Here is a 12,917-nt window from a genome sequence, read left to right on the forward strand (position 1 = left end):
AATACTTTTGATTAGTCTACAAGACTTAAGGGTTTTTTAAATTAATTCCCTGGAAAATATATTTGGTTTCTGCATTATCATTGTCTATGGAAGACCACTTCATGAAGACTAATGTACTAATTTTCCATATTTACAATGCAGAGTAATAAGACAATTGATGGTCAGCCAAGGAATGTGACACTTGTTTCTAAAGACTGTGATGCAGATGCACCTGAAGGTAAGATAAATTAGTTGCTTTTATTTCTATTGTGATAGGTACATGCTCAGCTGTAATAAGCAGCTTAATCTGTCTTGATGGCTTTCATTTGCCTAACATGAAGCTTTGATGTATAGTTAAGGCTTACTTTATTCATTTGAAGAAATGACTATTTTTAGTAGAAACCATGGGTAACAAAGCATTCCAGTTAAATTTAAAATCTCACATTTGCTTTAATGTGTATGTGGAAGATCTTAAAAATAAATCCCAGCTGGTGAATAGCTTAGCATTGAAAGTGCACTTCACTGTGTCTCTTTATCATACAAACATGCAGACAAGTATTCTATTTGGTCTCTCAAGGTACTCAGGAAAACAAAGGTTTGAGCTTCTCAGTGGAACTTGAGATTCTCAGTGGAAACTTACAGATAAGACAACTACATAATTTTTAATGAGATGTAAATGTGGGCTCTTCCATGAGCAACAATAGCAGTAGAATTAGAAATCTTAGACTATTTTTTCTCTAATTCTCTTAGAGGTATGCTGGGGATAATAGGGAATGATAAATTTTCTCAGCTGTATTACTAAATGCCCCCTTTTTGACTGTTACTTGGGCAGAAGATGTATTATGGTTGTTCTGGAGTTAAGTAATGACTAGCAAGCAGATGGATAGTGCTGGAGTGTTCCTTGACTTTCTATCTATGCAGGCCTTAGTGGCTGATTTTTTTTTTTTTTGAGACTAGTAACATTTTATTTAGTGCTTATTCCTCTGTGGAACTTGAGTAAGGTTGTGAGTGACTTCTAGCCTGGTTTTATTAAAATACCAAGCTACTTGAAATCATGCTAGTTTTATTTTTTGCAGTGTTCCTTTACACTTCCTTTCCTTCTGTGTATATACGGTTTTTTCACAGTTTGAATTGCAGAAGGTATTGCAATACTGATAGTGCTCTTTAAGGTCACAAACATGTTGATTGCTAACACTGATCTCAGCATAAGATTTGTACCCTTCAGAATGGTCCAGACTTTTTTGAACCCAAGCCTTCAATTGTTCTTACTCTGGCCAACTTTCAGCTCCCCTGTATGAACAGCAATTGTATTATGCACTCACAATACAATTGCTGTTCATACAGAGGAGCTGAAAGTCATCTGTATGTAAAGCTGCAAATGCTTTACAGCGTTGGTTTGTTAATAGAAAAGATAAATAGTTGTCCTGTGTTCTCCTCTTATTATCAGTATTCTGTAACACCTGATTTTTTGGACTGCTTCTTGGAGTTCTTAATACCCACTCAGTTTTGCTCTACTTTTATTATTGGAAAGTATGAAACTTAATTTATTTTTGTTCTAGAAGAGGTAACTGGACCATTAGTTCTTTGTTCTGAGTCTGTCAAACCAGGTCTCTTCTGCAAGGCAGTTCCCTTGTATTTATCTTCAAAGTTGTTGTGTGTATCTTCAAATTTAGTATATATGTTAGTCATGTTCCTGGTGGTTCGTAGCATTTCTCAAGGGTGATTTTTTTCCCCTGTTTTTTTCCCTTAATTAAAACATTAATTCTTTTTTTTTGATGGCTGTTTTTAGACGTAATGCAGTTTCAAGTATTTAGATATTTTGACAAATATAATTGTTCAATTAATGTTTAGGCTGTCCTGTTTTTGTGATTAAATATAGAAAATTTGGCAAAATTTAGAAGAACAAATTTGTTGCCTTTCAAAATGAGATCACTTTTGTCCAAATTGTACAGATGTTTGTTTCTTGTAAGCAGCTTCTTGACTTGGCCAGTATCTGCTGAAAGCAGAATATACTCACTGGCATTGATAATCTTGTTAGTCTTGACCTTTGTGAGAGAAATTAAAATAGTCTGATTTCCTCAGACTTTGCTTAATTATAGAAACTGGGGTTAGATTTAAATAAACTTGCTCAATTCCACCCATGCTTGAATTTTTTTGAATACTTTTAATACATTACATGATTTTCTTTCTTAGTTTACTTTCATCAATGGAAACAATATGCTGATGCTTAAAACTAGTCTTCTGATGTACTGAACAGAAGTTGGTTTGTGTAAATGATGGCTTTAGTTTGTCATCATGTTGTTGCAGTGGCTATCTCTGAGTCATGGTCTCCTTTCTTAATAGAAAAGAGCTGAACATGTTGATATGCTGTTCTGTGCTGAGCTGGTATAAGTAGAAAATGGGTGGATATTTTTTAAATGTGAATATCAATGTGATCAAAAGGCTTAAGTAGAGTTGTGTTAACTGTAGGTAATACATTCAGGCCATTCATGTATTTTTATAATAATTTTTTTATAACTGAAAGAAAAGCTTATTTTGTAACAATCAACTTTTTAAAAAAAGATGCATCAATGAAAACACTTCAATGATTGTTTAATCGAGTCAGTTTTAGAAACTGGAGATGTAATCCTTACCTTGGAATACCTGCAATTTTTAATAGCTGCTAACAAAACTAATGAAAAGTTGATGCTACTGTTTTTCTGTGATCAGACAGAGCATCTTGACAAGGCAGATATATTTCAAAGGTAGGAACTAAACTTTTAAATACAATTTCTCTTATTTTGAGGGATATTAGATATAGGCAAAAATAGATGCCAATAACTTTAAGATAAAGAAAGGTTGGTCAAGTACTTTCAGTTTGAATTGCCTTCTTTGGTACTAGGGTTTTGGGTAAACCAGTGAACTATAACTACATGCAAACATTGATTTGTCTCCTCAATTAATTTTGTTCCACTTAAACTGATTTAATTCTAACAGGTGTTTTTCATTAAACATAAAGCAAGCAATGACTTTTTAATGGCTGTGCTGATAGATAAGCTTAAAGCAATCTGCTGTCTTACTGAATGCTCAGATGTTGGAGATATGATCTCTACTTACTGTTACTAAGTAAATTATTGGTTTTTTTCTGAGATGGTAGAAGAGACCTGATCAGGTTGTAACAGCTAATACTTCAGGCTGTATTGGGCAGTGTTTCCTGTAGATTTGTTTCAAACAAATGTTTTGTTTGGTCCAAAGGACATTTTCACTTCCTGGAGAAACACAAGGCAGTTAAAATGCAATCTTACAGAAAACACATTCTTGAGTATTTACAGTTATATATATGTTTTAGCATTGTTATCTGCTTTCATTCATCAAAGCTTGTCTCTATTTATTCCTGATATGCAGGAGGTAAATCTGTTTTATACTCAGATAAGGGCCATAATAGTGTAACTACATGAAACAGAATAAAGACAAAAAATAATAGGGCAGGGTACATCTTTTAAGACAAGTACCTTTTTTTAGTTAATCGTCTTGCACAAAAAGTTTGTGTTTTGGTTAACTTAAAAGGCTCTTTAAGTAATCTTTCGGGGGCAGCAAATTATTTTTGTTCTAAGTTATATTTGTTATAGGCAAAACAAGCTTTAGTTTTCCATGTTCAATACACTTGGGCAAAAATATCATTTGATGACTGTTCTCAAGGCTAATGACAGCTGAAATGTTGGGTCCACAATTCACTTGAATATAAGGTAAAGCAAAGAAGTTCAATCATTTGATTAAGCCTCTTGGCAGCAGGATTAATGTGTTGAAAACTTGGTATAGGTTTACCTTAACAGGTTAATGGGATTTAATGTAAATGAGCAATGACTCAGCTGCAAGCCTGAACTGTGAGATCTGACAAACACTATCTTCCTCTTTCTAGATTAAAAGATTTAGTTTTTAGGCATCACTCACTTTAAATGCATAACTTGCTCTGAATCCCCCTTGGATTCTCTTCCCTCATTGAGGCAATGAGCCCTGCCCAAGGCCTGTTACATGCTGGGTACAGTCTATCTGCTTGGCCTTTTTCAGAGACCTGAGCTGATTTGGAGCTACATGTGAAGCGAGAAAAAATCTGATTTCTTAGGCTTTGAAATTACTTGATCTGTGCTGCCTTTTAAGACACACTTATTAGGTAGAAGTCAAAGTGTTCAGGACCTCAGGCTTTATTTTTGCCTGAAAAAAGACTAGATATAGACATTACTCAAGCTGGAAAGGAGGCCCAAATACAAATGCCAAAACAGGAGCATGTTCTGTTTCTCTTCTAGAGAAATGCAGGAGATGTGCAGAGGGAAACCACAAACAAGTTTCTAAGAAGCCTCTATTATTATTATATTAGTAATTTTGTATGAAGAGTTGTATGACTATAGGTTATCACTTCCAAACTGTCGTTCCGAATTAATTAATTTGAAAAGTTACAAAATGGTTAACATAAAGTAAGGATTTTAGTGAGTACTTTACATTTTCCTGTTGCTTTGTGAATGACTTCCCTAGTACTTTACCCTGAATCTTTACTTAAACCTAACACTTTCTAAGTCCTCTATAACCATAAGAACTCCATATAGATAAGCACGGTGGTGCATATCTAAACACAGAAAGCCCTTTTTGGCACCTGTAAACAATATGAACAGCTAAGACTGCTATAAATATCTTTTTGCAGTACATTGTTCACTGACGTGGAGGTCTGGATATGTCAATTCCAACAATTAGTTTTCCTAAAGGAGGTTTTGGGAAGAATGAAAATAGTAGGTTAGGCTGTCTCCTGCTTTCTTTGTAGAGTTTTACATCTGTATTCATCCCTACAGTATTGCCTTTGATGTTTATCACTGGCTACATCCTTATAATAAGAATTGTTTGCCTCTAGTTACTTTAAAATAAGGTTTTCAAGGGAGACTCAGAAAATGCCTCTTGAAGAGCTTGAAGTTTAAGGTGGCAGTTCATAGGTGTGAAGTAACAATTATGGCTTGTGTTAAAACCCATGTGCCCAGTTGTACACAATGTTTCAAAGGATCTCTACTTTCAACAAAAGCACTGAGAATACTCTTTCTATCAGCAGGCTGATCCAATGGTTTATTGCTTCCCTGTAGAAACTGGGTATTATCTCTTTGGAATTAAAGTGGCTTCAGATTTAGCTTTTGGCAAATGCTGTACCTTTTCACTTTATACATGGACTTGTAGCATTAGTATTTTCCTCACTTGAGGGTACTTAATAAACATTAAAATCAAGTCATCCTTTAAACTTATGAAAAACGAGATTAACAGGTTTAGCTCTTCAAATCTCATTAAATGTTTTTCACCTAGTCTGTTAATACATGCAAATCTTGGCGCCCTCACAGATCCTCTGTAACCAAAGTGGAATAGAAACCTTATAGCTGGATGAAATTTAGCATTATAATGCCATAACTGTGCTAGGATGAACTCCGTATCAAAAACAGCCAAAAAAGGACTGACAGACTCTTTGAGTGTATAGAGGGAAGTAGTGAAAACTCTTGCTATGTTTGGATGAAGTTTGTTTCTGCTTGGTCGTAAGATGCAGAACCTTCTTTCTACAGCTAAATCCTTCATTCATACATAAATGCAAATCCTGTTCCTGCATGTCACTTCATTTAAATTGGACTGTTGGGGAAAAAATATGACACTCAGATCATTCAATAGGATATTATTTTTATTATTTAGCATTAAGTAACTTTGATTAGTGACTTTTTTCTTCTTTCAGCACAGAATCTTGGAGGATCCTACTGGAAGCCTCCTTATGCTATAAAGCCCTGCCATAGCACTGATGTGACTTAAAAATTCTTGAGCCACTTAATGTAAACATTTATAATGTGTAATTATCATTAAGAAATTTTGTGACTGCTGCAGTTGTTCATTTACTGTAAAATAACTCCAAATAGCAATTGGTTATCTAAACTTGTAACTTTTGTTACAAAATCAGATCTATTTGTTATAAAACCAGACTGATTCACATTGATTACATCATTTTTTCTGCCCGTCTAGTTTTATATGAGGTTGGGATTGATTTGCAGATAGACCATGAGAAGTATCATACACAATTTACCTGTAGCTTGAAGCACTGAAAAAACACAGTTTGCTCTCTAAATAATTTGTCCCAAATAGCTTTTTCCCACTCCTCATTAGTTCCTGGTTTCCAGGTTTCTGGCTCCTCCTTAGCCTGCTAAATACTTTCCTTTGTCAGGATTTGATTCCAGACCTACTGAGCAGCTTCTGTCGAATAAGAGCTTTTTGGACTAGGCTTATCTGGCTAGACTTTTGGTCTCTACAGGTCTAATTTAGGTGCCATCTCACTACCACTTCCAGCTGAGCAAGAAAAAGCTGCACCAAAGCCGGACAACTGGGATGAAACAGCAGGCAGCTTTTTTTGCTTGTATGTTAGACCTAGATTTTAGAAGATTTTAGATAGCTGCAAACTGTTGTTTAACATCTGAGTGATTTGATACCCATGCTTCTGTTGTGCTCTGTAGTACTTCAAAGTGCTGTCAGCTTGAAGTGTTGGAAGCTTAGTGATTCACATCCCTAAGTGGGGACTTATTGTAGCTACATACAACCAGTTGAGAAATATTTTCAAATCCCTGCTATATGTGAGTAGTATGTGTTCCAATATGCTTTTCAGTCTGATAAGGGATCAAAGGTGTAATTTTATTGCAAAGTTAACCTTGAAGCAAGTGGTGCTGAAGCTGTTTAATACTGGCATTATTGTGAAAGCTGAATGAGCAATGAATTGAAATTTAAACAGTTTCTGGGAGAAGTTAGCTGAGAGAAAGATAACTGGTATAGGATGCCACAACCCAAAAGTTATAAAAGCTTTGTTTAGGTGATTAATTCTAGCTTGTGAAACCAGAGAAGTAGCAACAGTGGAGGGGCTGGATTGCCAAGTGCAAAGACAGGCTCAGCAACTGAATGAGGCTACTATTAATTCTGTGTGTATATGTGTGTGGGCATATATATCACAGCAGAGAAGAATATGGAATAAGTGGGGATATGCTCAAATAGTATATTTGAAAAACACTTGTAGAAACTAATGACAAAGGGGGTAGTAATTTTTTGCTGTTTAGCCAACAAGAAAATAAAAAAATCCTGTATTTGTGTCTGGGACAGCTGTTGCTGTCATTCCATGAATCTGTTTCCAGAGAAATGAGGAAGTGCTATGTGAAATACAATCTTTACCGTAAACTTCTGTGGACTTCTGAAGCACTGGAATGATCTGAACACTATGAAATATCGATCAAGATTTAGGTTGTGAGATGATAGGTACAAAATGGGGGAATTTTTAATATACCTGTTAATATTCTCCTTTAGAGACTCCTGAAGCTTGCTTTGTCTCAGCAATTTCATCTGTGATACAAAGCCATACCTGGAACCTTCAAAGAGCAGCTCCTTTTTGCTATGATTTGCAAAAAGCTTGATTTATTGACAGGAAGGTTTGGATTTTTTGGTAGCAAGGCTGTATGAAATAAATGTTCTTGGATACCTGAAGCTATGCCTTCAGTACTTCTAGGGTCTGAAATTTTGCAGTGCTTAGATGTTCAAGCACAGTAAGGATGTAGCTTTTCCTTTGGAAGTAGTTTTGAGTATATTTTAAGTAAAACTAAGTTTTGCTTGAATCTGGGGACATAGACTTCATCTGTCTTTGGATAACGTTCTCATTCTGGGGTTTTCCATCCAAAAATACCATTGGTATTTAGATTTGTGTTGTTTCAATATCTACCTTCATGTAATGATTTTGAGTATGCACAGGACCTAAGAGGTCGTCTGGTCCAGCCTCCCAGCAAGGGGCAAGGAGTGCAGATTGCTCACATCCATCCAGCTTTGAATTTCTGAGGGACTGCCTGCTTCAATGTTTGCCTATGCTGATTGCCTCTCCTACTATTTCTTGGTGCAGCTCTGTCATCTGTTGTACTGTTATGCAGGTCTAGGAGGAATCTCATTGAATACTTTAAGTCTCTACTAGACAGCAGAGGCAGCAGTAAGACACTCCTGCTTCAAGGGGCTTGAAAACAGCCCTCTCCTAAATCTGACCATCTAGTGTGTTGGACCTCTGCTCTTTATTTCTCTCTAGCTTGATCTATGGATTTACAGAGGGTATAATCTGTTGTCTAGTTGATTAATAAATAAGTAAAACAAGTGTACAGTATTGACTTTCAAATAATGCTAATGTTTATAAATTAGGTTGTTCACAATGAGGTGTAACTCTTCCCTAAGAAACTATTTCCTTCTACATACTTTTGTGAAAGCTAACTGTGTTTTGAGATGTATAAAAGACTGACCTCAGCAGTAAGTTCTCACAACTTGAGTTTTCTGTGCACACAATCATGTTTTAGACTTTAATATTTGGCTTTGAACAGAATTATCATTGTAATTCATCATAAGCTAGCTAATTCACTTCCTGAAAGAAGCCTTAATTTGAAAATAGCACATTAAATGTAACTATTTCTTACCATAATGAAAAACTTCATCAGTGGACTCAAAACAAAAAATAGTTGACTCTTCTAGTAGTAATGACTATTTGTAGTTGTCATTCTTCATTTTGAAATTCTTTTGTCTTGAATCCTGGCTGTTTAGCTGGGTTCCTTGGTCAGCACTACATATGTACATAGAAGATACTGTATTTTTTAAATGGTGACATTTTAAAAATGCAAAAAAAAATCAAAATACAAAAAAAATACAATATCTGTTGGAGGCTTGGTAGCTTTCCATGTGTACTTTTGTTCCACATGATCAAGAGACATCTAATACTCACATTGATCATTCTGGATAGTAAGTAGCTATCTTAATTTAGGCTATTCATTATAACTTATTCTACATTGAGTCATATGGAGGAGTCAGTTAATGAAAAATGTCATGTCAGCCTATTAAGTAACATTTGTTCAGAAACAATAGCTAAAATTTAGTTATCGTCTCTTGCAGTGTTGCACAGAAATATTCTTGCAAGGTCAAACTATTCCAAAATATTTATCATAATCTATTTAATCCAATTATTATGAAGTGCCATCTGAAGATCTTTTAGTTGTTTTTTAATTCAAGTAACCAGCTGGAGAGCTGCAGATGGTATTGACAATATTATCTGTAATTCTGAAGTATCTTCACTTCACTGGCATTTCTTCCTTAGATGGCTGTGGGAAGTGAGCTATGTAATTATAAAAGTAGTGTATCACTCAGAGCTTTAGAAGGCAGGAAATCTTTACTTCAGCTGCTCCTGGGGAATATTTCCCAACCTGGGGTCTGAACTCAGGGACAAACAGGCAGTTTCTGGGTTACTGACTTTCTCTGGTGTTCAACATGTTTGCACACCAGTTCCTGCTCTGAGATGACCTTTAGGTGGGGTTTGAAGCATAGGAAGCATAGTATAAAAAAACAAGATGACCAACCAGGAATTGATATTTTAGCTTAGCCTGAACTCAGTGCCTGCCCTTCCTTGCATTTGAGAGATTAATGAACTGGCTTGCATGTGCTGCTGGCCATCCTCTAGCATGACCCCTTGAATGCCACAGATTCAGTGTCCTGTACAAGCCTTTACTCTCTCTATCTGCGTCTTGAAAATTCCTTGGAAATTTGATTCTTAATTTTAAAACCTCCCAGTTAGAAATGAAAGACAATACACCCGCATCAGAAAATCCTACTTCAATATTCTTGTTGTTAGAGAAGTAAGGTTTAACCAGTACAATCAGGTCTTGTGTACAAATAAGACTTCTGTTATCTGGGTGGCAAAAGGCCCAGTACATGTTGGAGTTTTTTTGTGTACATGTAATTAATTGACATTTGATTTTTTACAAAGCTTATGTAATCCTGGTAGCAACACAGTTTTTCAAAGCCCTAAAATCTGTGTTTTAATCCAGAACCTGCTTTGTATGGCTGTGGTTTATATAAAATGGAAAGTGAGTTCCCTTTTGCACCAATTCTAATTAATAATTGACACATCTGCATGGGAAATTGTCCTGAGTAGTAATAGGGTTACCTATGCAACTTGTAGCTTTGTGTAACCTGTCATGGTCACTACCCTGTAACAAGTGTCCTTTTTGTGTACATTCTTGGTGGTAAATTCTCCTCCTCCTTGGTAGGAGAGTGAATTAGATGTAATAGAGTGTAATTGTTCTGCAGAGTTAAATATTGCTAAATGCTGCTAAAATATTACACTACTATATGGTATTAAGCTGATTTTGTTGTTCTGTGTTAATCAGTACTATTTCCTTTCAATTTAGATCAGTGTATTGTCACTCGGACGTACCTCTTCCTTCATAAATTTTGGTTCTTCAGTGCAGCCTATTACTTTGGGAACTGGGCGTTCATTGCAGTAAGTACTTGGAATTTGGAGACCTCTGAATCGAGTTGGGTAATTTACAGTAGTTGCCATTGCATCATTTGCATCACCACACTACAATTTGTTTTATTTATATTGCATTTAAATGCCCCTGAACTCAATAACAGTAACACTTTTTATTTTCAATTTGCAGGTCTTTTTAATTGGATTAATTGTTTCATGCTGCAAAGGCAAGAAATCAGTCATTGAAGGTGAAGTAGATGATGATGATTCAGATATGAGTGATGATGAACTGTCTGTTTATTACCATTGACAGCCTTTTACCTTCAAGATGAAAAAATTTAAAATTACGTTGAGAGTCATGCCCATGTGGAACTTGTATCCAGATAAGCATCTTTGCACCTGTAAAAATAAATGAAATGAGAGTACTCACTTAAAGGGATAAAAAACCTGAATATCACTTTGAGTATCACTGTTAAATGAGAACAAATGTTGAAGCAGAATTTGAGTAATATATAGAAAATATTGTTTTATGATTAAACATATATGTAACCTTCTGATGTATAATTTGATGAACTGTTGTAACTATTTCATAATTCACAATGCTTTTCTGTTCACTTAGGTTTTCTTAAATACTTTCATGCTTAACTTGTAGGACTTTTTTATTCATAAATACAGCTAAAATCCTGCAAAACAGTGCAAATAGTGCAGGAAAGATTTGGATGAAGTTTACATTTTCAGAAGGACTTGACTTAACTTCTGCATTAGTTTTGCTGTAACTTCTGTATAAAACTAGAGCTAACAAGAGACTTTCCATTAAAGTATGCCAAAAATATTGTTTAAATTGTGAGTTTCCAATCTGTGAAAAATAAGTAATTTTCATACTGTGATTTCCACTGAGTTACCATGGAAATCCACTGGTAACTATGAGGTGGCTTTTGCTCTCTCAAAGGAAATCATAGTGTAAAATACAGTATTCAGCACTGATGCATTGTTTTAGTATGGTTAAGTTCTGAAACTTCCAGGTGCCTGATCTAGTCATAACCAATGGAATAATTAAGATGTGATTAATTTTTAACTTATTTTTCTCTTTAATGCAAATTGTCTAGTTTGAAGTTCTTTCAATATTTAAAGTAAATGTTGTCAAGTTGTTTACAAACCAATATGTTTATATAAACACAGTTCAGAAATATTTTTGTCATTTGTGTTGTCTTTGTAAATTAATCCTATTTTAGCTATATAGTTACTGAGCTATATTTCTAAGGATGAAAAAAATCTTCATATATCCTTTGATGGACTCTGAAAGAGAAAATGTTTACAAGGACAGGCTTTTAAGCTTCTAATGCTACCTGAGGGACATTACAGTCTATGCAAGCACATGGAAAGGCTATTAGTCTTTTTTGTAAGACTAATTGTTAAATAGTTATTAGAATGTAGGGTAGTTATCAATATTATGTCCTGCTTTTATGTTTGCAAACACTAAAGTTATCTCAAGAACAGTCTGCCTATTTCTGCAGTATTTCAGAACAGCAGACTCTCAGGAACTTCTGAATTCTAATTTAGTTTCATTATTGGAGAAGATCTTGGGTGAGTTTTGTAGGTCCTGCAGGAACACAAGGAACTGATGTTTGAACTATAGGAACAACAAAACCTGATATCTTTTAACAAGCCTTGTGTGCTAACTGCTCCAGTAATATAAATGTTGATGTGGCAATGTGGAAGAATCACACACAGAATAAGCTGAGTTGGAAGGGACCCACATGGATCTGGAGTCCATCTCCTGGTGTTGCAGGTGGCTCATAAGCTGAAAATACATAGTCAGGTCTGCTCAACTGATATCAATCAGTCTGTTTGCTATCAATGTGACATTTGAAAGGACAGAAATGTATTCAAACACTGAGAGTAGGTACTGAAATTTGACTAGGCAGTCTAAGCTGTCTGACTAGAATTAGCGGAATATTATTTAAACATGACAACTGGAGAAGCTTGCAAGGAATTAGTTATAAGGAGTTCAAGTAATTCAAACAGAAGATAGAATGTGATGTTGACTGTCTGGAAGCTGCATCAAGAGCATAGCAAGAACTTGAAGTATACTTATTTGTAGATGCCCTAGTGGAAAGCTTACATGAGACAATTTAAATAAAGTTAAATGCTCAGATGTCCTCCTTTCTTTCTGGGTTTTATTAATTTATCATCTTCCATTTTAACCAAAAATTGTAACTTCCTACTTACAGATTTGTTTGAAACACAGCTTTGCACAGTTATACCCATTCTGCCCTAAGTTTGCCCTGGGGAGATCACTGCTCATTTGGGGAAGATTGTTGGGAAGGTGTTGGTTTTGTGCCATGCAGCTGCTTCCTGCTATGTGCAGGCCTAGGGGATCACTGGCCAAGGTGCCTGGCCACTGCCTAGGTACATTTTGTTATAGGTCTCTTATGTTTCTAGCATTTCCTTAATTTCCTGGAATTTCTCCCCAGTCCAGTTCTGTTTCCTGTCTAAATAATCCAAATGCAGTAATACAGTGATCTGCCTTTGAAATGGTGACTTTCTTTTTAATTGGAAGACTCAGTAAGTACCAGATCTTTTTATCCAGATATTAATCAGATTTATAAGCAGCCCATTGTTAATTGCAGCTATCAAGAAGCAG

At 35.4% G+C, this 12,917-nt stretch overlaps 1 protein-coding gene across 2 annotated transcripts in view; it reads left to right on the forward strand.

The window, feature by feature from the left end:
• LMBRD1 (LMBR1 domain containing 1) overlaps nt 1-12,432 on the forward strand; it is a 69,399-nt gene extending 56,967 nt beyond the window's left edge. For both annotated transcript variants that reach the window (XM_054279884.1, XM_054279885.1), the window contains exons 14-16: nt 142-217; nt 10,212-10,303; nt 10,464-12,432. In XM_054279884.1, coding sequence (XP_054135859.1) covers nt 142-217; nt 10,212-10,303; nt 10,464-10,583 — 288 coding nt within the window. In that variant the 3' untranslated portion in view covers nt 10,584-12,432. The remainder of the gene's footprint in view (nt 1-141; nt 218-10,211; nt 10,304-10,463) is intronic.
• The last annotated feature ends 485 nt before the right edge of the window (nt 12,433-12,917 follow it).

Source organism: Melozone crissalis, unplaced genomic scaffold (genome assembly GCF_028551555.1).
Source record: "Melozone crissalis strain CALT ecotype California unplaced genomic scaffold, PUWL_Pcris_2 ptg000027l_1, whole genome shotgun sequence".
Classification (NCBI taxonomy): Eukaryota; Metazoa; Chordata; class Aves; order Passeriformes; family Passerellidae; genus Melozone; species Melozone crissalis.